At 37.6% G+C, this 27,898-nt stretch overlaps 1 protein-coding gene and 1 pseudogene across 3 annotated transcripts; one reads left to right on the forward strand and one right to left on the reverse strand.

The window, feature by feature from the left end:
* Positions 1-1,378: 1,378 nt before the first annotated feature.
* Positions 1,379-27,836, reverse strand: RLIM (ring finger protein, LIM domain interacting). 3 transcript variants are annotated; one of them, XM_020896369.2, is made up of 5 exons: positions 27,570-27,836; positions 25,694-25,751; positions 10,835-11,027; positions 9,807-9,890; positions 1,379-8,611 (listed from the first exon to the last, which is right to left on the reverse strand). In XM_020896369.2, exons 3-5 carry the CDS (start codon positions 11,001-11,003, stop codon positions 7,029-7,031), a joined length of 1,836 nt encoding a protein of 611 aa, XP_020752028.1. In that variant the 5' UTR covers positions 11,004-11,027; positions 25,694-25,751; positions 27,570-27,836; the 3' UTR covers positions 1,379-7,028. The 3 variants fall into 3 exon arrangements, with proteins under 3 accessions (XP_020752028.1, XP_020752026.1, XP_020752029.1); XM_020896367.2 differs by having other exon boundaries at positions 25,694-25,756; XM_020896370.2 differs by lacking the exon at positions 25,694-25,751.
* On the forward strand, positions 19,135-21,029 carry LOC110138908 (serine/threonine-protein kinase VRK3 pseudogene; annotated as a pseudogene).
* Positions 27,837-27,898: the final 62 nt, after the last annotated feature.

A 27,898-nucleotide genomic window follows, 5' to 3' on the forward strand; every position in this document is an offset into this window, starting at 1 on the left:
TCCCTTGATACTCATAGTGCCCAAAGTGATTTACAGAATTTACACTATGTGATCTTTAATCCTCCTCAGATTTGCCCTTTAAATTTTCCTTGGCAAACTCCCCCAATGTTTAGTCTAAGAAATGATATCTCATAAGTAATTACTCTAGGACTTGAGACGTATTAAAAAAAACTAATTAGGGACTGTATTATGGCAGCAGAATTAAGAGCACATTGTGAAAATAAGCTCTCAAATCAGATCTGACTTGGAAACACTCTGCCACTCACTATGTGACCTTGGGCAAATTATCAAATAGAGTGGCAATAATATACCTCAGAATAATGTGAGGATTAATTTATAATATTTAATAAAATACCTGACAGCAATCAGAAAATATTATAGCTATTAGTAATCTATTTGCACAGTCTGATTTAAACATTGAATGAAGTTAAAGACTTCAAAGAAACTGGACCCTAGCTTTCCTGTTTTTTAAATGATCATTAACAATATGAAAGTCAAAGTCACTCAGTCATGTCCAACTCTGTGACCCCATGGACTACACAGTCCATGGAATTCTCTAGGCCAGAATACTAGAGTGGGTAGCCTTTCCCTTCTCCAGGGGATCTTCCCAACCCAGGGATCGAATCCAGGTCTCCCACATTGCAGGCAGATTCTTCACCAGCTGAGCCACAAGGGAAGCCCAAGAATACTCGAGTGGGTACCCTATCCCTTCTCCAGCAGATCTTTCTGACCCAGGAATCAAACCAGGGTCTCCTGCATTGCAGGCAGATTCTCTACTAACTGAGCTATGAAGGAAGCCCTTGTAACAATATAGTTTATAATTCACTCTGCTAGGTAATGGTCCTTTTCACTAAATTTCCCTCAATAAGATGCCTGTGTACTGGCTTACTTTGTTATCTAGAATGTGAACTTTTCAGTGGCATTTTTGAACTACAAACAGAATCATGAACAACACTAAAAGTAAAAGCTTGTGAAGGTATGAGGCAAAGAAGCACTGACCACTCCAAAATTATTCCAAGGAACCGTGTTCCTATGCCAGTGATAGGGTAGTTAGGCACTAGAGGAAATGAAGCTGTGATAAAATTCACCATTAGTTAAACAAATACCAGTACCAAGGGGAAGTCACATCCACATATCAGAATGTGATGACTTACTTAGAAACAAAGACTCTTAGGGGTTTAAGCAACATGTGTGAAAGGCTGGAAGTAGGAATGGAAGACAAAAGCTGTCTGAGTACACATGCACACCTAGACGAGTCTTTATACTTACAGAGGTCAAGGAAGGGAATCACCAGGTCAATAGTAATACAAGAAACATCAAAGATGCACCTACTTAAAATGTCATTTACACAAATGTTTCCAGGATTCTTATATACGAATAGACTTCAATCTTTTATTTTACCACTGAAAGATTAAGCCATTACACAATACAGAACGGAAGTTATATTTCATAAACCAGTACCTGCCCACACTCAAACAGTGAGGGGAATCAAAATCAAGGTTGCACTGTAATTCTACATGATTTTTAAAACCATGTCTATCTGACATTGGCGTGAAGCAACAGAATCTTTATCAGATTCCTCTTTTAAAAGAAAAACCCAAGGAGAGATGATCAAGCACAAATGATCACTTCATGCATTTTATTGATAGTCTATATTTTAAATCTGCAGTATGACATCTTACATAGGGAAAAAGCTTCTTCCTAAAAGATAACTATTAATAATCAAACCAGCTTTAGTATGACTGACCTTTCAAGGTCTTGTTTTGCTTTAAACAAGTTAATTTTAAGCAGGTGTAAAGAAAGCACTGTACAAAAAAAAAAAAAAAAAGGAAACTGGGTACATTCTCAAAATTTAATACAGGGCTTCCCAACCAGGAGTCTGCTGGATAGACATTGGAAAAGGGTGTTATGTTCAGCTTTAAATTGAAAGAAAATGAGAAACCAGACAAAGTAAGACAACCAAATTCACTTCACTTTGTGATCCTTTCTGCTTTTCTGAAAGTCTCTCCCAGAGGTCAGGAAGCCCTGGTATAACAATCACTATAGTCTTTACAGAACATACATTTATGTGCTTCATGTTCAAAGACATAAAGGCAGTCTTTGTTACTGTTCCCCCTCCAAATCCCTTTAGATTCTTATAGGCTTCAGAAAGCTCTCCAAAACCGCTGCCCAGTTCTTTATTCGAATCTAAGTAAACATCTATACCAAAGCAGCTCTTCTTGGGAGAAGACAAAACAGGCACAGATACATAATCAGGCCAATTGCGTACCTACTCAACTTGATACCGGATCACATGGCCCTACATCTTTAAAAGCAGCACCAGGAACAAATGGAGCTATAAAGAGGTAAAATCCAAACATTGGACAGTTAAAACACATACAAATCACTCAGTTCAAAGAATGTTAGCAAAGGGGCATTGAAAAGAGTTAAGGCTGGGCAGCCAGTTCAGCCATATCTTGGTATTAAGAAAAATCTGCAATATGAGGAACTGATATAGAGGAACCCTGAAATAACTAGGCACAGTCATACATTATGGGGTTTACTTTCACTGCATGTCTTTAAGATATCAGTCAATCTAAGCTTGGGGGTCTTTAGTAAACAAATCCTAACCAAAAATAAGTATTTTGGTGATTTTGAGACTGTTGGAGGGTGTGCCTATTTTCTTGAAATTTGAATTAGAACACGGTCTACCTACGTAGACATGAAAATAATCATAAAACTGATATAAACTGTTGTTATTCCTTGAACAGCTCAAATATACTGCATTTTAGATACAAAATGGAGTTACTCAAAGCAAGTGAGATTGCTTACTTGTTCCAATATTCCTATTTTAGTAATGTTCCAGTTAAGAACTCTTTTCAGAATGCTAAAAATGTAAAGGGTAGGTATATAACTCACAGCTGTTTCTTAGCTGCTTTCTAAAAATCTAATTTAAAAATAAATGAAATACTAGTTACTTGGACCTTGTATTTTAACTTTCCAAATGAAGCATAAGTTGATTTACATTTTTTTCAAAAGTGAACAATTTACTTGTTAATGAATTACAAGTTACTGAATATTGAATAATAATTATTGAATAATCCGTGGGATTTTCCAGGTAAGAATACTGGGTGGGTTGCCATTGCCTTCTCCAGGGATCTTCCCCACCCAGGAATCAAACCTGGGTCTCCTGCATTGAAGGTGGATTCATTATCAACAGAGCTACCAGGTAAGCCATTATTGAATATTACACATATACTAATGAATTATATTAAGATAAATGCCTGACATTTGAACATGTGCCTTATCAATCTCTTGCATTACTAAGGTACAGTATACTTTAGTAAGTAGCAATCAGCATAGTCTTATAAGACAAAAGTGCCCGCAAATGTGGCTTCTATGTATTTAGTACTGGTAATATATTTGACAGGGAAGCCGGTAAAACTTAAAAACTCAAATAAGGCAGATGACAAATATTTCTTGTTCACAAACAGCAAAGAAAAGAGGTGGAGTAAAGGGAGGAATAAAAATATCCTCCATCTTTAAAAGTATCAAAAACAACCACAAGGTGCCACTGTATTCTAGCAAGCTGTAAAAATGGCTTTTTAAAAAGCATTTTGTAACATTCACTTCCCTATTACATGGGTAGTTTGAGAACTGCTGAAAAATTAGGGCTGATGCTGCCCCACTTCATGTCATGGACATCTGAGAAGCAGGTGATTAAATACAAAGTATATTAAGCGATAACCCTTCATAAAAATAATTTGAGACACTGACATTAGGAGAGAATACTTGGCAGGGAAAGAACATATTTTTGACGGGGTGGTGGGGTGGGGGCGCAAGCGGATTACTTGAGGTAACACTTGTAACAGTTTCCTAACCTTAAATTTTGGATGAACTCCCATGATCATGTTTTTAGAGATTGCATGTATATACACATACATACATACATACATACACATACACACACACACAATCCTGGTACTAAATGTTTTTTTGTAATTGCTTATACAATTGATTACTTATACTCCAACACTAACATGAACACTTTTCTCAATCCCCAACCTCCATTAACACCACTAAGGTATAACTAATGTGTTCTTTTTAGAGCAAATATTCCAAATTAAGTTTGGTTCCTCTAGTGTTGCTGAAGTTTGCAAACTTTAAAGCTAACTTGTTCAATTTCGTTTTTAGTACTAATAAATCTCAATCACGTCAGCTGCTTGCCGGTAAACACCTCAAACGTTTCAGACTAGTAAATGAATTTTTAAAAATAATCTGAAATATTCAAGAAAATTCAGTTTTTAGTACTTTTTCCCTATGCATTGAACAACGTAATGCCCCAACATTGTTTTTTCTTGTTCCTATTATTGCATGAAGTCCAAACAAGGTCCTCAAGACCTTGTCTTTTTCGTAATAAAGAAAAAGTGCAAAGGTACAAAATGAAATGTAAAGTCTTTTGCAAGAAAATGCTCCCTCAAGAGAACAGGTGTTTGGATGCAGGTGGGAAAAAAGATTTTTGTTCTCCATTGTACATCTGACACCTACAAATGACCTTGTCTTCAATGTCCATACTAGAAAGTACATATTGGTCATGGACCTTGCAAAAAAAATAATCAAGTAGCAAATTCCACTAAAATATTTTTATCCATTCTACACAGTCCAATGGAAATTAATGAGTGCTACTGAAAAAGGTTTTCACATGCACATGTCCAATATGTGCACTGAAGGCTAAAAACTTAAAATTCTATTTCCAGTGTTTATGAATAGCTTCAGTATCTACATTCATAACCAGCATTCTGCATGAGTTAACCTCTTAATACTTCACAAATGAGTAATAATACATCTTGGGAGGTTAGGAAGGTACCTGTTAATAACTCTTTTATGCTTAGAATGTGATGCAGTTGTTTTTAAACTATTTAAAATGAACACCCCTATTATAATGGGACATTTTATACCAAGAGGAAAATGAGTTTGTTTTTAGCCAATCAGGACTACCCTGCAGATCTGAAAACCGTAGATTACACCCTTAGTAAAGGTACAGGAGGCTCACAAATATAAACGAATCCTGACTTTTACATGGACAATTTTTGTAGAAAGATAAAATGTATTACATAAGCGCCATAAACAGTAAAATCTGCTTATATTAAAAAAAAATAAGTGAAGCTTTGTTTGGACATTATTTTCTTGCAAGAGCAGTACATATCCTTAGTAAACAACTACCATATTTACAATTTCCTTGATACTTAGGTAGGATTGAAAGCCAGAGGAAAATATACAAGAATGAGCTTTGAAATAATCTTTACAGCTGAGTTGGTAACAGTTAAGGTAGCCAGATTTCTAAAGCAGACTTGTTTATTGTGTAGAGCATCTGACTACGTACACCTGGGTCATCAGCTCACTTTGTTAAGAGCCAAGGATGTGTTCAATCCCTCTTTGGGCGCACTAGCGTTTCCCAGAAAAAGACAGTCCTCCACAGTCAGACTAATCCTAACCCCAACTTGCCTCAAAAGAAAGTCAGCAAGAGTACTGGGGTTCTTCACAAGGCTTACTAAGGAAACAACATAAAGTGCATATCCCATAGATTGTGAGTCAGCCTTCTCATCTTCAAATATGGGCAGCACAATTAAAATTTGAATTTCAAATAACCAAAACGACTCACTTTTCACAAAAAATAAAAATCCCTTATTTCTTCATCTTGCCTTTAGGTATGAGATATTAGGTCTGTATTAGAGATAGTAACAAGTATGCACTGGTACCTTGAATAACCAAAATACCAAAAACAATGCAAATTCGAGACTTTCCTATTAGTATACACATCTGTGCCAACTTTAATTCTTATGCTAAATAAGTGGTTTATAGTCTCTTTCCTCCATTTTTTTTTTTTGAGAAGCAAACTTGCAAAAACATCAATGTAACTTGTGCTAGAGGGTAGTGGTTTGTTTTTCTTAAACCAAACTCTGCCAAATTTGCTTCATCTGCTCAAGTAGAATACTGTGCCAAGGATCTCACTATATGAAACCAGTTTATGTCTGTGGAATTACTGTCTTCACGAAAAGTTCTTCCAAGCAGTTTTCTCTGTTCTCCCTCTTTCATTTCCTGCCTAAATCCATACTCTGTCCTTTCCTTTGCAGGTCACAGTAGCTGTTCACATACATTAAATATTATAGATATGTTCTGCTCTTACATCTACACACTTACAAAAGCAGCTTTGTACTTTGTTTGGTGTGTTTTTTTTTTTACTATGTTGGCTCACAAAAAGCAGTTTTTTCATTTCTAAGCATGGTACTTTACAATTTTTAATGCATTAATACAACAGTGCATTGGAAAAAGTACTGAGCCTCTACAAAATAGCTTTACATTTTTAAACAAATGAATGTGATTTTTTCACTTACACAAGCATAGGCTTTTTTTTTTAATATTTCCACAAGATAAATATCTCAATTAAACTATAAGCTCACTCTACAGTGTGCCACAGTGATGGGCTTAGAAGACAGTTATACACTTAGAAGATCCTAATCTTAGTGTTATTTACACTGATAAGTCCATTATCACCTTGTCTGAAAGGTGAACAAATGATATTCAGAATGTAGCTGAATGTGTGCCAACTAATAACTGGGAACAGTATAGCTTTAAGCAGTCACTTAGGAAACATGTACTGTAACTGAGTCTAAACTGGGAATTTCCTTCACTCCTCTTTCCTATGGCATATGAAACTTTAAAGATCAATATGAAACAGGTGAGAGTCATTGCTAAGGCAGACCTTTTAAGGTAACAAAGGTGAAACTGACAAGTACATGATAAATCATCAGTAATAACCATTACTGATACTGAAATCAGATTTTTATGTCCTAACATGTTGCTTTTTAAATATTTCCTTTTATTTTGGAACAGAAATTAGAGAAAGGACAATGATTCAGTCAAAAAGCAATGACTCAATTTAGGTTGCTACTTTACATTTAAGCACCACTCAAAAAGTGGACAGAAAGCAAGTGATTCCTGTTTGCCCATCACTATACCAGCTACACAGCTGAGAGTTCAGACCTTAATCACACAACACTTTCTCTGTTACCAGAAGCTAAGACTGCTCTGCGACAAATAGGACAAGTAGAATTTTCGGATAACCAGCGATCGATGCAGTGGACATGGTACTCATGGGAACAAGGTAGTTTACGAAGTTTGTTGCCTTCTGTGTATTCTGTAATGCAAACACTACAGGTTTTTAATGCATCATTTTCACCAAAACTTCTCATTGCCAAGTTGTCAATCTGTTCTTTGGTGAGTCCTCTAGGTTGGTCATCATCATCCTCATTTAAGAGGAAAAACTGAGCGAGACTAAGGAAGGGCAGAGAGCCACTTTCATCAAATGTTACTGGGGCCCTGTGTCGACCCTCTCTCCTGGCACCTGATGAGCCTGATGATGAGCTTCCTTCATTACTGCCTTCAAACACCTCTGAGCTATTCTCTGAACTTTCACCATTGGAACTGGAACTAGGACTCGAACTGGAACTTGAACCAGAACTGCTACTACCACCAGAGCCCCCTCTTCCATTCCGTGACTCTGACCTTTCCATATTTCGACTCGAGACTGAGCCACTAGGCTCTGAATCACTATCACTGTACATAAAGTAGCTTAACTCACCAAAACCTGTCATTATCTGCCTTAACATGGTCTGAATTGCAACAGATGTAGTCTCACTTAAACCAGTATTTAAGATTCTACGAATTGGAATTCTGATGGTACTGACATAGGTTCTCACACCTGCTCGCTCAGAACGTGAAAACGTACGCCTAAAACCTCCTCGTTCACTTTCATAAGTGACGGTGTTGTTTGGTGTCTGAGACCTTGACCGAGTTCTGCTAGCTATGCTATCTCTCTGCCGATATTCTCCAGGACGAACTCTTCTTACTTGAAGATCAAGGACTATGGTTGGAGGTCTCTGGCCTGATCCTGTAGATTCACCATTGCCAGTTGTGTCTGAAGATCCTGCTCCTTGTGAAGCATTTCTTGTTCCAGAAGCTGCAAAAAGACCTCTAGTTAGTAAGTCAGGTCCACTGATTTGCTGTCTTAATGTCACGTGGTGCCGGGTTCTAGAACTTCCTTCAGTCTCATTTACCAAAGGATGCTCAAAAGTCTGAGATGAGATACTATGATGAGATCTTCGTGGAATTTCACTCATTGGATGTAGAGGTGATCTACTTCTTTCAGCTCTTGCTCGGGTTCTCCGATGGTCTGGGCTCCTACTTCTTGCCCTTCTCTGACCTCTGGTAGGTGGGGCTTCTCCTGTTAATGCTTCAGTTGAATTTCGTTCTGATCTGGGTGGCCTTGCAGATGTTGATTCAGATCGTGGATTTTCCACTTGTCTTTGGCTGTTGTTGTCCATACTTTCTCCACTAGAACGTCTTGTAGATGGTTCATTTTCATTCTCTGGATTCTGGCTCCCATTATTACGGTTAACATTGATCTCTAAACTGAATCTGAAATCACCACTGTTTGGATTAGTCCGGCTCACTGCTCTCCAAGATTGGTTTCCTCTTTGCCCACTTCTTGTCGTATTTCCAGTTTGTCTGACTGAGTTAAGCCAGTCTATTATAGAGTCACCATTAGATACATCATCTGAAGAGTCTCCACCTGTTTTTCAAAAAGGGAGGGGAGAAAAGGAACTATTAAAAATAGGAAATCACACTCTGAAACTTCATATTATTAACAGAAAAACATTCTGAACAGATTTCAATTTACAGATTTTTTTAAACAATACTGCACTGATTGGCAAGTAAAAGCAAGAAACTTTCAATTCCATTTTAAAACAGCAAGCTAATCCTAGAGAAATTTAAAGCATTTTTTAAAAAAGGGAATTGGGAGGAAGTCTATTTTTAGCATTGTATACAGAGCTAGTGTACCACTGGGGACTGTCAGAAGACATTTTTTCAGTCCACTGTCAAAACACTAACATAATCAAATAATGTAAAACACCAGTTAAGGTACAGGGCTAGTATTTTAGTTCAAATTACATTTTTTGGTTAAATTTTTATTAATCTACAGCATTTCTTTGGGCTCTTAAGTGCCTCGGATAAAAATACAGGACATTTAAAAACTATAAGACTGCTTTAGACATTGCAAAAATATAAACAAGATTTACAGGTTACTTCTTCATGTTATCAAGATTTTAAATTAACATGAAATTAGAGATCAGAACAAGTAAACAGTCTGAACCTAGCACAGTACATATACAGTACATTCAACAACCTAACTGTTATCATATTTCACACTGAAGAAGAAACACCAGACCTGAGGTAAGAACAAGATTTCTTAACAGTGCAACTATTTACATTTTGAGCCAAATAATTCTTTGTTGTGGGGGCTGTGCTGTGCATTTTAGGATGTTTAGCAGCATCCCTGACCTCCACCCACTAGAGCAAACAGCAAACTCCCAACCAAAAATGTCTCCAGACATTATACCCCACTGAGAACCACCAGATTAGAGAATGCAACCTTTCTGCTGGTGAGGAACTCAGGTTTATAAGGAAGGAATAATTCAGTGGGTATGGGGAAATTTCAATGAAGGTAGAAAATCAAGAAAAATCAAGAAAAATGATCACATTTAAGACAGGACATTCCTATATCAAAAAAATCCCAAAGGTGAAGCAGGAAAAAAAAAGTTAACATTCTCACCAAATATCAAGAAAATGCCAGTTCTTTTTATGAACAGTTACTTTAACACCAAATTAATTTGTGCTACTGCTGGATTATCTTTGGCTGACATTTATCATTAGGAAGCTCCTTATCCATTTCATCCTTTACACCCCCTCTCCCAAGAAAAGCTTACCTCTATTTTCATCTGAGTTTTGTGGTGGTGGGCCCTCTTTAATTTGCTGTAGTCTCCTCAGCAACTCTTCCTCAGTACTTTCACCTGAAAACAGTTTAAAATGTTTGCAAAGTTATAAATAAAATCCAATGATTTATCCATTTGAGATGACAACCAAAGAGTGGGAACCTGAGTAAAATTCACCTATTTGAGAGTATGACATTACAACTTATATTTATTTGTATTCCTTTCCAGTTTACAGTATGCTTTTGCATACAATATCTCATTCTTTAAAAATGCAACTCTGGGAGATAGATATTATCTGCATTTTAAGACAAACTCAGAGTAAGTGAGCTGATTTGTTAATATATAGCAGGGCAAGAAGGCCAACTCTGGCATTCTGACTCAAGTCTGGTACTGCTGGCTCAAAATGAACTCTGGCTCATAGTAACCATGCTAGCACCTTACCTTTTAAAATTTAAGCAATCATTCAAACATTAATAGAATTAAATAGAAATGAGGAGGAAGTGATATAATGAATTTTAACTAGAATCAAATGAGACCTAATGAGGCAAAACAGAATAACCAAGCACAAATTTCTGAATAACTGACTATTTTACCCAAGGCTAGCTCTGGTTGATTATGATTGGGACACATTCAGAGAATGAGAGATGATAAAACAGAGTTAAGTCTGTCCTAAGAACCAAAGTTCCCATTAGCTCTTCCAGACCACTGTCTAGTAAGTTAAATAAAGATAAATAACAAAAAGACTGTTCAGTTCCACTCTTTTCAATTCAGCTTACTATAAATTCATAATATAATTCCTCACTAAAAATCCTGACATAGGGATAATTCCAAATATGAGTGAACAAAATCAAGCAATAAGTACAGCAGTAAATTTCATTCTATATCCCTGGTATTAAAATCATACTTCACAATGGTAAACAAAACATTTTTTTGAAAAAACAGTTGTTTTTTTTAAAGACAAGCAATTTATATATATGTGTGTGTGTGTGTGTGTATAAATCTTTAAACTACACATTGCATACCTGGGGTGCCTAGCAAATTGTTATCCCTCATAAGCCTATAATCTTCTTCACTGAGGTTATTTACAAATTGATAGAAAGCTTCTTCCCGATCCAATCGGTCCATCTGACTTCTGCGCTGTGCTGCAGACTGATCACCACTTCCTTTATCGTTACAATCTGAGCTTTCCATCTTGATAAACAAGTGGAAAATTATCTAAAAGGAGAAAGGAGATCACTCTTGAAAACAAAAGTCAGTATATCTTCTATAGAACAGTTTTAATTATGTGAAAATCCAGAATTCAGGTTGAGACATGGATTTTAAGACCTCATATGAATGGAAACTTCATAATAGAAACACTGAAAAGCACTGTTATACTAGGAAAAGACTAGGTCAGGCGTTGGCAAACTATGGCCCATGGACCGAACTTAGCCCTGGTGACTATTTTTCCTCCTTGATATCTAAGAATGAGTATTACACTTTTAAATGTTTTTCTAAGAGAATATTTTATAATGTGTGAAAATTACATGGGATCCAATAAATAAATTCTTAGCTACTTGTCCAGAGTAAAGTTTGGTTAGAGAAATACAGATAAGAATTCAGCAGTGTAGCAAGAATTGAATGGTGTCTGTTCAACAAGGCTAGACCCAAGCAGCTTACTGAATTCTTGGCACTATTATAATTGCTTTTGTTTTTTAGTTCTCACAATGACACTGTGCACAAACACTGTTGTTATTGTTATTACTTTTTTACAGATGAAGAAACAGATAAAGTATAGAGAGGTTATATAACTTGACCAGGGTTACATAACAAGTGACAAGGCCAGAAGCTGAACCTGGACAATCTGAATTCAGGTTTCTCTATGCTCTATTGCCTCTCACAGAGATAAGACATGTAGAAAAGAAGTTCTAAAAATGCTAATGGTCAAGCCCACTTTCTCCATTTAATACAATGAGTGTGCACTGGTAATTTAGAAAAATGTTACAGTATAAGCATGGCACTTGAAATGCTGTCAAGTTATAATTTCATCACTGCAACTTGCAGTGCACAGATCACCAGTGCAAAGCAGTGACAGTGCCACACAGTCTCTGTCACAACTACTCAACTCCGCCATTATAGCAAGAAAGCAGCCCACAGACAATATGTAAATGAATGTGTACAGCTGTATTCCAGTAAAACTTGATGAACACTGAGTACCATCTCTAAAGGCACAGTATGGATTATTTTATTAGAGTAGATGGCAAATATTCTAATACAATGACACTAAAACTGCGCTAAAATAATAAAATATACATTAATATTATTAGACTAAGCACTGATCATACTATTTACAATTCACAAGAAAGCTATGGTCTGAAAAATTAGAAAATTTAAAACAAATATCACAAAGTATTTCCTCACAAAATTAATGAAGCTTCAACCAGAGTAAGTTTCTAAGTGGCTCATTTGTTGGCTAAGCAAGGAAAGACATTTATCAATGCTATGTTAGCTAACTTGTGTTTGACTGCAGAAGCTAAACAAATAGTCCACAGAAAATAAACTGGTTTAAGATTATTAGCCTTTTCATGAGAACAGTTGCTCAAAAAGTGACGATACTGGGATATATCAATCATCAAGTGAAAAACAAAGAAGCAAATGATTGAGTAGTTCCCTTTGGCTCTTGATGAGTTGACAAATATAACTGATACTATTCAGTTGCTTATTCAAGGAGTCAAGTTATTTGAGGAGTTTGAAGTAACTAAAGAAGTAGTCTCTATGAATAGTTTGCATGAACAACTAACTACAGGTGATAACATTTTCAAAGAAGCTGAGAAACACTAATTCAACACAACCTGAGGTGGAATCTGCAAAGATGTGTTACAACTGAAATGGTAGTTAAAAAAAAAATATGTGTAGAGCTAAAATATATCTAGTTGGGCAAATTTACAATTAAAATTATATGCTTGTATACTGATCAGACAGCGTACTTGTATGTGTGAAGACATTTTCAAGGATGAAATATGTAAAATCTCACTTCAAATCAGAAAACACTAAATGGACATCCGCAAATGATTCTGATGATAAAGAACGTTGAGCCCCAATTAAGCAAAATGTTATCCCACCAAAAAGAATACCATCCTTCTCACTAGTAGACCTATATTATAAAACATTGTACTCATTTATTATTACATCTAGAAAAACTTTGTGGAAATTTGGCTTCTCTATTTTTATATAAATAATTATGTAATATGTTCAATTTTGACTAGCAAAGTGAAAAAAATTTACTATCTGGCCTTTTACAGAAAAAGTTTGCCAACCCCTACTCTGGATAGTACATAAAACTAGCCAAAACTTAATTGTCACTATTTGTACAGCCCTAGGAAATATATATATATATATATAGTATATTCTTTTCCTTCTAACCCCAGATTGACTTAAATTCACAATGACAAGATAAAAGTTAATTCACAAACATGTGAAAATCTGATTTGTGGAAAAGCAGTCATCTATGTTGGTACTACAATTTAATCCAACACACAAAACACGAAGTATCTGGATGTTTATGTCAATACTAGAGAAAAATAAAAACAAACCATCTTTCAGATATTAAAAAAACAAAGAAGACTGTCTACCTGTCTGATGAGTCTAAACAAATTTTAGTCTATACATGGGTACATCTGGCTCTCCACTGTTTTTCTTAGATCATTATTCTTAGAACTAGTCTATCATTCTTTAAACAAATAAGATGAATTATCTCAAGGAAAGGGAAAGGGAGAGAGACCTTAATATTTTTTGGAGTTTCCTAATTTCATAACTAAGATTTCTTAATTTTGGTAAGACTAAACTATATAAATTTCTGAAAGATGTTGTTTTTTAAATAACTTGAAACTGTAAGACTAGAAGTCAACAGGTTAAATAAAACACCCATTAACATTATATGGGCCAGGCAATGAAAAAAAAAACAAGAAGCCAAAATTTTCCACAACTTAGTATTAGTAATAAATAGCACACAGTTAATTTAAAAAAAAATACAGAAAAGCACAAAGAAAGTTCAGCCATAATTTCCCAAACCAAAGAAAATCACACTTGGCTAATATTAAGCAATTAATATTCTGAATAGTAGTAACATGAAAGGACCAAGTCCACTTATGAAGGAATAGATCAATAGTTTCAAAAATAATTTCTAAAAACTGAAAACTCAGTAGGGTTGAAGGGCTTTAAGAATGTAAAGCTTTCAAAGAAGGCAAAAATTCCTGATAAGTTCTGACATTTGAAGGAAAGGAACCACAGATAACAGAAAAATCACATACCAAGGACTATTACAAGAATGGCACAAAGTCTTAAAAATAGCATCAGAGGTTAAAGCCCACAAGGAACAGAAACTTTCAAAAGTATGGGAAAGAGCTTTTAAATGGCTTTGAAAAACAAATCTGAAGTAAGAATGAGATCTTTTACTAAGCCTCTGGTACAGATGGTATATTAATAGAAGATGGTAGGTAGAGGCACTCAACTTCTATCTTATTCAGCAAGGAGAATCATCTTCCAACTGGAAGTAGTGGAAAAAACCAAGTTTCTCAAAGAAAAAAAAATCTAAATCCAAACAGCAAAATTTCCAATCTTTGAGAAATCAGAGAACAGGAGATACCAGATGATCTAATCTGCAAAGAAAGTGACGTCTATAAGCGATAACACAGCAAAATCTGGCACAAAACCTGGGGGTGTGTGTGTGTGGAATTCTGCTATAGACTATCAGATATATTGCAAACACGTAGAAAAACATGTTCACCAGAAGTGGAATTCACTGTCAAATTAACCTCATTTGCATTACACAGTCTTCTTTCACATAGAACTTGCTTTACAAGATTCTCACATTAAAATCACCTGAGGAGCTTTCTCTGGGGCCAGACAGCGACATTTTAAAAAATTCCGCAGGTAATTCCACTGTACAGTCAGAGTTGAGAAACTTTTTGATAGAGGCATCAGGATAATACTGCTGAAACGTCTGGCTTGGTTTTTGTACAGAGTCTGAAAAGCTTCTGCATCCTATTTTATGGAGAAATATAGGCTAGATCCATGCTTCTCAAACTTCAGCATACAAATGAACCACCTGGAAATCTTGTAAAAATACAGGTTCTGATTCAGTAGATTGGGGGTGAGGCCTGAGAGCATGCATTTTAAATAAGCCTCCATATAATAATGCTGATGCTGCTAATCCTACAATCAGTTTGAGTAGCAAGGAGCTTGATGACAATACAATTTAACAGATTCACAGTTGCTGAATACCGCTCTCAAAGATTATGGAGCAATGTTAACGTGCAAAGAGCCCAGTCTTAAGCATTTTGAAAAGAACCAAGTCAAAGACATACCAGCCAAATCTATAGACAACTCAACGCTGGGAGTTAGTAATGAAGATGTATATAATAAAAAAATAATCCTGAATTCTCAGTGGGCTGTGAGGATGAGTGGAAATCAACAAAAATGATGGTAAATGTGCTACTTTAAACACTTTAAGGGTTATCAAGCTGATGGGGAGAGGGGGGACCTGTCCTGGCAACATGAAGATGACTTGAAGTTTTTAGTTAACAAAAGCTCAGTTAAAAGCCTGTTTGACTTGACCGTTAAGAAACCCTAGAGTCACAGGTTGACAAACCTTTCCTAGGTCACAGTGTTCAGATAAAAATAGGCAGCAGTGTCAATGCTACTTGCTGTTCAGACCATACATGGTGTATTTGAAACATTAAAAATACATACAAAAGGACATTGACAAACACAAGAAAATATGTAGAGTGACCAAAATGGTGAGAAGCCAGGGAATACCATAAAATAAATGGCTGAATTACTTGAAAATGTCTAGCCCAAAGACAACACTAAAAATGGACACGATTACCATCTTCAAATATTTGGAGTTATAACATATAAGAGAGCAAACCACAGGGTCAAATTAGAGCCAAGAGTTGAAGAAATATGAAGCAAATAACTCTGTCTTTTAATAGTCAAACAAATAAGACTGTCCAAAAATAGAGATGCAACCAGTCTCTTCAAGCAAACTACTACCAATTTCTGGAAGTATTCAAGTAGAGGCTAGATATTAGGTAGGAATTTGAACAGACTGATTTCAAAAGACCCTTTGGACTAAAATGTCATTAAGAATAGACAGTCCCTTGGTTTCCTTATTCTGGGTCTAGGGTCATACTAAGCCACATATTCCCAGTGACACAATTTTGTTATAACATTTTCTTGACAGGACCAATCCACTTATACTGCCCCATCCTTTCCCTCCAACACATCTTGTACTTTACTACCTTCACACTTGTAATGCTCTCCCTTCAGCCCTCCATTTAGTCTCTCCCCATTTCACTCACCCCTCAAGGTTCAATGAAATCTTACCACCTAAGAAGCTATTACTGACTACCCCAGCTAGCAATTTTTTTCAACTATCTCTGCACACAGCATTTGCCTGTGCCACTAGTGTCACTTCCTGCATCACAAGGTCTTTTATATTTTTGAAATACTAATTTTATTAATATCTTATGTACCCAACAGATCCAAAAGATCATTTCAACATATTATCAATATAAAAATTATTGAGATGTATTATATTCTTTTTTAAAATTCTAAGTCTCAGAAATTTGGTATGTATTTTATACTTATAGCACATCTCAAATTGGATGCTAAATTTTCAATGGTTAAAGTGAAATGTAGTCCTAATGAAACAAAAAAGTCATGTTTAATGGAAAAAAATTTACATTATTTAGCTTAATTAAAATGAAAGACAATTAAAAGTTCAGTTCCAGTTAATTAATGACATTTCAAGTGTCCAGTAGCCACATGTGCTTACAGGTTACCATATCGGACAGTGCAGCTTTAAAGAATTTGTTCGTAAGGTAGAGAAACTCCACATACGGAAAGTGCTCTAAAGTGTTCCCAATATATTGTTTCTGCTCTATAAACCCACTATTTATGAATCCCCTTTATACTTTTCAAAAGTAAAATAATAATGGTGAGGGTGAGTGTTAGTCACTCAGTTATATCCAACTCTCTGTGACCCCATGGATTGGGGCCCACCAGGCTCCTCAGTCCATGGGATTTTTCCAGGTAAGAATACTGGAGTGGGTTACCATTCCCTTCTCCAGGGGATCTTCCCCACCCAGGGTTCGAACCTGGGTCTCCTGCAGCAGTGCAAACACTCTTTACCATCTGAGTGACTAAGGAAGATAATGGTGAATACTCTACAAAAACACATGGAATAGATGATTCTTAATTACAATCACCAATCTTCAAGTTCACTCTTGACCTAGAAATTCTAATATTTCCTACATGGAAACTAGAGACAAAAAAAAAATCATAACTCTATTTAAAACCCTCTCAACACTGTGATTTTGGAGACTGCTAAATCCTAAATAGCTCCTGCCTGATGAGTTTAGAAGTTGGGTTATTCCATTCAAGAGGGATTTTTACTTCGGTTTATTTTTTAATTCAAAATTTTAACAATGAGACACACAAAGTAACATGTGAACAAATCCAAATTACTATTACTTCCATAGTAACATGCTGCTCTCCTTTCCCCCTGTCTACATCAGAGAAAATAAATTATTTTCCCCACATGGCATCCTTGCAACACATTTATTTCAAAACTGCAATCAAACTGGCAAGGCTTCATTAAACAGAACACACCACGTTTTTTGCTAAGGTATAGATTTCCATTTAAAATGCTGTTCGTTTCTTGCAGATGATTAAGGCACAGGGAGAGAAAAAGCCTATTTGCTTCCCTACTTTTGCCCAAAGCATTCATTCTTTCTGCTTTATTCTGTATTTCCCTGGGTTGGGAGTGGAGGTGAAGAGATTCCAGCACTGGCAAGACAGATGTTACAGCTTTAGAGAGTTACAGCTTTAACATCTGCCAAGGTCCACCGGACTAGAAGTTAATTACATTTTGAAAAAATAAAGGAAATCCTGAATGTAAGCAATGCCTTTAAATGCCTTGTAAAATCATCTTATGAACATACGCCCAGTGAGTCTGGTCTCATTTTAAGCAGTGTCTTCACTACCTAAGTGGTAAAAAAAAAAATGAAAAAAAAATTTAATAATTCTAAATCAGAAGTTCAGAAAGTTAAAACATGCCAAAGATGTCAGGAGACTGCAGTTCAAATGATTAAATACAGATCTCTCTCCATTTTGGTGTGAAAAGATCGTTGAAAGATTATGTTAATAAAATGGGTCTCTAGATTCTACTCTGTGGTGAACAACATTGTGGTACATTTCCAGTCTAAATAAGGTATGAGAAAAAAAGAATCCCCATACCCCCTGGGCTCCTTCTATCATCATTAATGAGAAAATTTTAAATCTTTTCATTCAGTTACCTTATATTGAGTTATAATATTCATGTGCACAGTCAGAAATTTTGTATTAAATATACAGTTATCATCAATTTTAAACTTAAATATTTTTATGGAAAACTTAACCAATGAAACTTAAGAGAAAAAATGTGTAAGTGTTCTTAAATCACTTAGGTCTCTTCCTAGTTAAAAGTAATATGCATTGCCCTATTCATACAGCCCTTTCGCCTATATTTCATTTAAGCCTTACAACAATTCTATGAACTAGGAACCACAAACTCTATTTTACAGATAGGAAACAGAAGCAGAGAGAGAGGAAGTGATTTACCAAAGCCCACGAGGCTAGTAAATGGAAAGGGCCAGCAATTAAATCCAGGTCTCCTGATTCCAAATCCAATCAACTTTTCAATAAACGGTTCACTGCCTCCCAATATATCCTAAGACCATATACCTTAAAAATACATTCCTTCAATCCTAACAGGCATGTCCAACATAATCAACCTCACTATCAGCTTTTTAGTTGATGTTTGGGGCTTCCCTGGTGGCTCAAAGGGTAAAGAGTCTGTCTGCAATGTGGGAGACCAGGGTTTGATCCCTAGGTTGGGAAGATCCCCTGGAGAAGGAAATGGCAACCCACTCCAGTATTCTTGCCTGAGGCATGGACAGAGGAGCCTGGCAGGCTACAGTCCATAGGGTCACAAAGAGTTGGACATGACTGAGCAACTTCATTACTTTCACTTAGTTCATGTTCACTTCTGATATGAAAATTTCCAAAATGACAAAACATCTTTTATAAGCAGTATGAACCCAGCAGGGCTTCTTTTTAAACAAGTCAACTTTTAGTATTTTTGTTTTAAATACAGTTGCCCCTCAGATGCATAGCATATTTTATTAACCTTATTTATTTCAGGGTACTATGTGCCAATACAGCCAAATCCATTCCTGGAAAGTTAGTAGCCAAATTAGAAAATTTGCCCAGTCATTTCAAAAACTACTCATTGAGTCGGGAGGTCGGCATAGGCTGCGCGGGCGCAGTCCTCCCTCGGGGGAGAGGATGCGCGCGCAGCGCCTCCCGCCCTAGCGGAAGTTTCCGCAGGGCAACTGAGAAGGACACAGTTAAGATGGAGTTTCCAGCCCAGTGAATCTGAGGGCCAGATCGTGACCCCATAAAGCATGATCTGTCCAGCCTGTGGCAAAGGTATTGAAGCAACATTCAAATTCTGCCCCTACTGTGGAAAACCTTTGCCTACAGAGAAGCATGAGGAGTCCCAGTCCTTTGTTAAACCGTTTACATCATCCTCCCGAGGCTCAAGGAGAAAAAGGAACACCAGTTCCGAAACATCTTCCAAGAAAGTGAAATGGTCCAGCTATGCTACCTCCCCCTCCTTCTCCCTCCCCTCGGAAGGCAAGAGTTCTGGGTCTGAAGACACCTTGAGTACCAGTGGGAAACCCAAAGGGAACCTGAGCAGATCCCCAACTCCCCGTAGCAGCCCTCAGACGACCAGACAAAGCCCTCAGGCCCTGAAGCGAAGCTGGATGACCACCTCGCTGGAGGCTTTGCCAGTGGGGACGGTGTTGACAGACAAGAGTGGGCGGCGCTGGAAGCTGAGATTCATCCAGACCAGGGGTGACCAGGGCATTCTCTATGAAGCTGAGTCTGACTCCACCACCGGCAGCGAGACAAGCCCCCAGAAACAAAGATTCTCACTTAAACTAGATGCCAAGGATGGACGCTTGTTCAATGAACAGAACTTCTTCCAGCGGGCTGCCAAGCCTTTGCAAGTGAACAAGTGGAAGAAGCTGTACTCAATCCCGCAGCTGGCCATCCCCACCTGCATCGGTTTCGGCGTTCACCAGGACAAGTACAGGTTCTTGGTGTTTCCCATCCTGGGGAGGTGCCTTCAGTCAATCCTGGATGACTTCCCAAAGCACGTGATGTCGGTGAGGTCTGTGTTCCAGATGGCCTGCCGGCTGCTGGATGCCCTGGAGTTCCTCCATGAGAGTGAGTACGTTCATGGCAACATGACAGCTAAGAATATCTTCGTGAATCCACAGAACCTATGCCAGGTGACCCTGGCAGGCTATGGCTTCACCTTCCGCTATTCACCAGGTGGCAGACACGTGGCTTACACTGAAGGCAGCAGGAGCCCACATGAGGGGGACCTTGAGTTCATTAGCACGGACCTGCACAAGGGATGCGGGCCCTCCCGCCGCAGCGACCTCCAGACCCTGGGCTACTGTTTGCTGAAGTGGCTCTATGGGACCCTGCCATGGACAAACTGCCTTCCTAACACCGAGGAGATCATTAAGCTGAAACAGAAGTTTCTTGACAACCCGGAGGGCCTTGTGGGACAGTGCAGTCGCTGGATCACCCCCTCAGAGACCCTGCAGGAGTACCTGAAGGTGGTGATGGCCCTCCAGTACGAGGAGAAGCCGCCCTACTCCACACTGAGGAACAATCTGGAAGCTCTGCTGCAGGACCTGCGGGTATCTGCCTACGACCCCTTGGACCTCCAGGTAGTACTCTAGAACTTTCAGCCTGGGGTTTGAAATAGGAAAAAAAAAAAGGAGCTATGTGACTTAAGGCCTGCTGTAGAATCACAGATAAGCTTCTCGAAAGATCCCTCGAATGTGCATTCCTGCCGCTTCTTCAGGTGAAACTGCTCATCATTGGTCTAGATCAGCCTCAGGGAACCCGGAAGTTAGGCCCCAGATACTGTGAACTCCCTCCTTTCGACTGTCCCTCCCTTCAGCTGTTGTCTCCCGCCAGCCCCTGAGGCTTCAGGCAGAGAAGACCCCCGTTCACAGATGGGGGTCGGGCTGGTCCCCTCAGTGGGGACGCTGCCACTGGCACCACTAGGCTTTGACAATAAATGGTTTCATTGGAAAAAAAAAAAAAAAACTACTCATCTAGTCAGTAACTGTATGACCATGACTGTGTCAGGTAAATTTAATTCTGGGAAGGAAAAGCCAGCAAGAAGACCAAACTTGAGATTTATTCTATAATTAGGGAGTTTAAAGCAGATTTTATTCACTTTGAGAATTTTAAAGCATTTTTAGTGATTTCAATTCTTCTACAGTAATTATCATATATTAATATAAATTATGCAGATTACTATATTTCTGACCACAGCTATAAGTATTTAATTCTCCTAACCCACGTACACTAATCTTTAAAACATGTATTTCTGTTATGATGTTAGGGCAAAAAGTCACTTAAAACATACTGTTCAGTATTAATGGGTCAGGAGACCTGGTGCTAAATATAAGCACACATACTATATTCAATGGACATACTCCATCAATTAAGATTTAAGGCACCAAAATATACAGTTAAAAAAACAACAGACATAAAAAAATGAATTCTGAAATTCAAAAGGTTGTATGAGTATCAATTTTAAAATAAACCACATCTATTAAGTCTGGAAGAAATCACTTCTTTTTAAAAATCAGAAAGTATAGTGGGAGGGAGGAATCAAGATAACCTAATGTCAACCAACTACTGAAGTTATCTTGGGCACTGTCACTTTTTGGATGTGTTCAAACAAGCTCCAAAATTCAATAGTGTCCTAAAGTACAACACGCCAAATAAAAAAAAAAATCATAGGTATCAACATAAAAATGTGTCATACTGAAAAAGGGCAAGCATTATTCTGTTTGCAACAGAGCTTCTTTCTTGATTAAGAACCTCATAGAACAGATGAGAATTAATGACAGGCAAGCCTTGTGTATAAAGAAAATGTCAGGTCAATAATACCATCATCAAAATGAAAAATATTTAATATAGTTAAAAACAACAAAAAAAGCCAAGTCACAAAGAACTACTGAATTTGAGGTCTGGATATAAAATACCATCGTATATGTAGTTACCAAATGTGTTGGGAATTTTTCCTATATAGAATGATTAAAACTTTACAGCATTTGCAGCCAACAAATCAAAGGTTGACTGAGTAGCAGGGTGGAATTCAGCTCTGTGAAAATGAAAAAAGAGAAGATACTAAGTTCCAGTCTTGGCTGTAAGATTAACTATGTGAATTTGGCCAATTATTTAACCTTTTGTGTCTCAGGATCTCCATCAGTATTAGTGTACTGGATTAAGCTATCTACAAGATACCTTTCCAATTCTAATAATCCAGACTATGATATAACCCACATCACATTACAATATTAGGTTGGAAAAATAAAGGTCAAGAAACAACATGAATAACTAGGATGTAAGCAACCTGTGCTTTTCTTACTGTTATTTCACTCATACACTTCTCTCTTTTTATGACTATCTTATTTTTAAAAAAACAAATACAAAGCATTCCTCTTTAAAAAAATAGGGTAGGGTTTATGTTTCACTGCCTTATTGCACAGTACCTCTCACCACCCACACAACTTATTTCCATTATTGGCCTATTGGAGGATGGTACTAAGGCCTCTGCCACTGCTGATACTCCTAGAGCAGTATGAGATTATAAAATATCTGCATGGCAATGTTAGCTTAGCCTCACTTGTATTATCTTTATCACTTGAAAAGGACATCAGGGAAAAAAAAGGATTCAGCATGTGTTTAATCTCTTGACAGGAATTCTGCAGCTCACAAACAATTCTAATGACAACAACCTTCTAAAACAGTTAAATCAAAAGAATATTAAGAATGCCAACAAATCAAAGGATGGAGACCAGGCCAAATGCTGCCAATTCACAGGAACAAGTTAGTTTAAAAAGGAAACCATTATGACACTTTAATTCACTCAAGTACTTAAGACAGGGAATTTAATCTTCGATTACCCAGTTCATGTTCTTTTAGTATCAAGCTATGCCACTAAATTAGAATTTGGTCTTATGCACACTAACTCAATTCTGATTTCTCATTATTCTCAAGAAGTCAATGACTCAAAAACCCAAAAGGCTCATGTGCTTATTTTTAAAATGTTTTAATGCAAAAGTCATTGATTACTGGCAATTCTGGTGTTAGTAAATAAAGTACTATTTTTTAAGATATAAGTTTTCCACCAAAAATGAACTATTTTAAAATCATGTGACTGAAAAATATCATCTACACAAATGACTCCTATATTGTCTGAGGAAAATAATTTTGTGTTACAGAACCAAACACATTGACAACAGTGATTTCTGAACCAGTGCTCCTACAGAGAAATGATAACAAAGGTGACCACATATACCCAGTTTGTCCATATGAGTAGCAGTCTACAACTGTTGTCCTGTAGTGATTATTAACACAGCCTTCTTTCACTCTTAAAAGTGTCCCAGTTTGGATAAATTATAAGGTGACCTCAAATGTAATTGACACTAACAGGAACTTTGGTCAATACAAAATGAAAACTGTAATTACGAGTTAAACCCTTTCTTCACAGAATCAAATGTAGAGCAAGAGGAAAGAGACCATTTTTCATTTCAGAAAAATTTGAAAACACTGAACACAAATATCTCCTTCCCACCACAGAATGGATCATGTTCATCATCATGCAAATGCTGTAATAGCAGTCCAAACTGCTGCTCTGAAATTATTGCAGTAAGCCCACAAATCTATATACACACATGTACTATTTACAGATATTTGTCTTCCAAATATATGTGGTATTTTGACTAATGAAATTAAACCCTTGAGTTGAAGCACTAAAATACAAGACTTTGTTGTTGTTCAGTCTCTAAGTCACGTCCAACTCTTTTGCAACCCCATGGACTACAGCCGGCCAGGATCCTCTGTCCATGGGATTTCCAAGGCAAGAATACTGGAGTGGGCATTTCCTTCTCCAGGAGATCTTCCCAACCCAGGCGTTGAACCACTTCTCCTTCACTGGCAGGCAGATTTTTTTTTACCACTGAGCCACCAGGGAAACCCAAAATATAAGACTATGTACAGCAAAAACATCAAATATCTATTTCAGGAGCAAAACCACAAGTTCACAAATATACTCCCAAATTGTTGAAGATTGTCAAGATTTTTACCTCTAAAATAAATTGCTTTATTATCTGGGAAACTTCTATTTCAAAAAAATGAAAGAAAAAATAGAAGTGTTATTGCTTTCTTACACTGGGTATCAAAATGTCAAAGGATCATGTAGACTGGGTACTTTAAATCAATGGGCTATAAGGTTTGGAAATGTCTGTATTACAAAGAAATGTTATGGAAATAGATTTACAAAAGAAAAACATGTCGCAGTCCTAGGCACTGGCCCAAAATTCTAGCATCTCACTGGTCTGGTTTTGACAGAGGACTTTTCATGTTCTAATTTGTTATCCACTCTATGGTAAATCAAGGGAACAGGAGGTTGGTGAGTGGTTTGCTATTTCCCAATCCACTACAGCTATGGAAAAAGTAATACACATATTGTAATTGGATAAATGCAAATGTCCCATTTGATCTACTGTATATAAGGCCTCACTACATGTTCACTAACATGAAAAATATATCCAATCAGCCTAACACTTCTAGATATCACTTCATTATCAAGCTACTTCTTAAAACCACTTCTAATTTTAAATTGTTTTATCAAATTATATTACAAGCAGTAACAGCTGAAACAAGAACCCTGACAGACTGAAAGAGAGAGTGCAATCGTCAGATAAGTCTCACTTGCTTCATAAAGCAAAGTTCCTTCGAGTGTTAACAGAAGTTTTTGGTGCAACCTAACCTATAGATTTTTTTTTTATTACAACCTTTCATTTTCTTTGCATTTCTGATCTAACAACAAGTCTAAGGATATAAAAGTTTATTGACTTTGGCATCAGACAGACCTGGGTTAAAATGGGGGCTCCTACCACTTATTAGCTTTTTGAGACCAAATTATCTAATTGAGAACAAATTATCTAATCTCTCCAAGTCTCAGTTACTCTGTAAAACAGGTAACATCCTCATGAAGCTTGGCTGTAATGATTACAAAATCACGCATGTGAAGCACAGAACCTAGCACGTAAGTATTCAATACAAATTAATTATGAATTTAGGCTAATTACCCATCCCAGTTTGCATGGGACAATCCTGGTTTGCACCTGTTGTCTAGGAAAATAATGTTCCTTTTTCTCTTTAGAGCATCCTAGCTAGGGCAATAAATTATATGATTACCTTAACAATGATGATGAAAGAGGTTGATATCAATTAAGAATATTATATATTATGACTTCGGATCTTGAAGGAAAAATATAAAATGTCACACAAAATAATTATATTCCTGTAATATAGTCTACTGTTAGTTCATTTAGTTATTCAATAAACATTTAAATACTACTTATTTATACTCATCCCATTCCAACAGTGATTAAAGGAAGCAAATTTCTATTTTGTTCTTTCTGTTCTATACAGGTACTGGTAAATTTCAGACATTATTTTAAAAGAAGAAAATTGACAGAGCACTAATGCAGTTCCAGCTACTCAGAAACACTACCCTTTGAATTCCCAGTGAAAAACACCCATTTTCACCATTAAGAATGCCCGACACCAACTAACATATATCAAAGAAGCCCATTCAATTACAGGGCCCCCAAAACAGAATAAATATTTTAAAACATGCATTCTACACATAAATCATCAGGAGACGCAACAAAAAATAAAATTACCTGACTGTTATGACATAGTATTGTATACAATAAACTGGATTTTAGTTTTCTTCACTCTCTGCTCTAGAAAAAAAAAGAATCCATTATTCTTCCTCTTTTATAAGATAGACATTTTCTTTGAAACAGACACATCCTAAAAATTACATATCCTATGTATTTTAGATACACACCCGCCATTAATTCAACCTAATTCCACATTAGTATTAGGATATTTGGGGAGACTAAGAAGGTCAGAGGGAACCAACAATCTTATATGTTAGAAGATATCTTTTAAAGGCTGACAGCCCATCTACCTTTTAATATAAACTTATTTAAAATGGGCTTTTATGCATCAGATCAGTAATTATTTTCAGATTCTCACAGTTACTTTCAATAACTTATTTGGTACGTTACACTAGCCTAAGGCAGGAACTAAAGTATGAAGATCATCAGGACATTTTAGGCTAAAGAAAAACACTTTTTCAGTAAGAGAAGAGTATCCTAAAATAAAATTTAAAAAATATTTAGATTGGTCTTCCTGGGTACTTTATTTCTACAACTTAGAAAACTGATTCTGGGGCAGCGATAACTGTGCCTGTCTGCTCTCAAGTCATCCAGGACGGACATAATGTACCTGATGGGGTGATAAGAGTATTTTGTCTTTAATAATGACAAGAATTGTTTTAAAAAATGACTAGTAGTAGTGTATTTCTTCCTCCTTTCAATCATCCAAAGCCACTGCGGTTAATTCTGATTCAGGAAATGCGGACTCCTTATTTCCAGCAAAAGAAAAAATAATTGTGGGGCCTCGCTAAGAGTGAATGACAACCTAATATAAATGCTTCCTCTTTCCGCAAAACGAAAGAACGACCTAAATAGACAAGCCTGCTAGGCCTCAGATTCCCGGACTAACCTGTGGAATAAGTATGGTGAAACTGTCTAGGGAAGGAACGTGGCTGTCTCCTCCATCTTGAAATTAATCAGCATAAGGGAAAAAGGGACGGAGTATTCAGGAAGCAGAAGCCCAACCGGTTAATACTAGTTACTAAAGCTATGGCGTACGTGGCAGGTACCGCCCGCAGAAGCCGAGACCCTTAGGCATTTTTTTGAGGGGGGAGGGGTTGGGTTGTGCACGGATTGAACGGAAATTAACTTCAAAATCATTTGGCCCAATTCCCATCCTCAGCCAGGGAAAAACAACAAACACGCAACGGCTTTTCCCTCCCTTTTGGGGGGAATCCGTGGAGTGGTATCTGGCAAAGGATACGCCAGGGTTATTCAAGCAAGGGAGTAAACCACATTTGTCTTAGATCCTCAGGGAAGATGTCATCGTGGCCTCAGGGGGCGCCTAACTGATAGTGCCCTGCAGAAGCAGAAGGCTCAAAATGGGGTTTTGCAAATCCTGGGAAATCTAAAGGCCCGACAGTTCCCAGCATCTAACTTAGAGCAGTCTGATTTTTTTTCCCCATTTCCTAAACCCAAGCCCGCCATGTAAAAGAGAGGGGGAGGAGGAGGAGGAGAAGGAAGTCTCCAGAGAACTGAGGAGAGGAAAACCTGAGACGATCAAAGATTCTCATGCATGAGGCCAACACTCGAAAATCGCCTCCCCCAAATTCTTAAGGTTCTGGAGGGCCCCAGCTGCGGCTCGCGCGGCCACTGAGAGGAAGTACTACCTTCCTCCTTCCCCTTCTTAAAAAAGCCTGTCGACTATACACCCAACTAAAATGGCAGCGGAGACTACGCCACGGAGCCCCCCACAGCAACCGGTGCCTGGGGTCTGGAGGCGGCGCTGAGCCTCCGCCACGATGCACCACTCAGGCCATTTTGAGAGAAAGCAGCAGATGGGGCTTCGCTGTCTTCCTCTCGCTCTCCATCCGTTTCCCAAGGCTTCACTTACCCGGTTTTGGTGTCGGGATCCGACTCGGTCGGTTCGACCACCGCCGCCGGGGCTCCTGCGCGCCTCCCCTGCCGCAGCTCTCAAGCCCGCCTCCGATGAGTCGCTGGTCGAGACCCGCCTCTAGCCCAGCGCCTGCTCGGAGACGTTGCTCAGGCAGCCATTATCTTCCCCATTGTTACCAAGCAGCGACAGGAAACGCCTGCCCACAACAGGAAGTGATGATGCCGCGTCTTGGCCCCGCAGCCCCAGCCGATTATCCACTCCCAGCCGATTATCCAATCCCAGGCGATTCCTCGAAAAACCCTCGGTGAGAGGAGTAGGTGGCCGGC

Source organism: Odocoileus virginianus, chromosome X, assembly GCF_023699985.2.
Source record: "Odocoileus virginianus isolate 20LAN1187 ecotype Illinois chromosome X, Ovbor_1.2, whole genome shotgun sequence".
In the NCBI taxonomy this organism is placed as follows: Eukaryota; Metazoa; Chordata; class Mammalia; order Artiodactyla; family Cervidae; genus Odocoileus; species Odocoileus virginianus.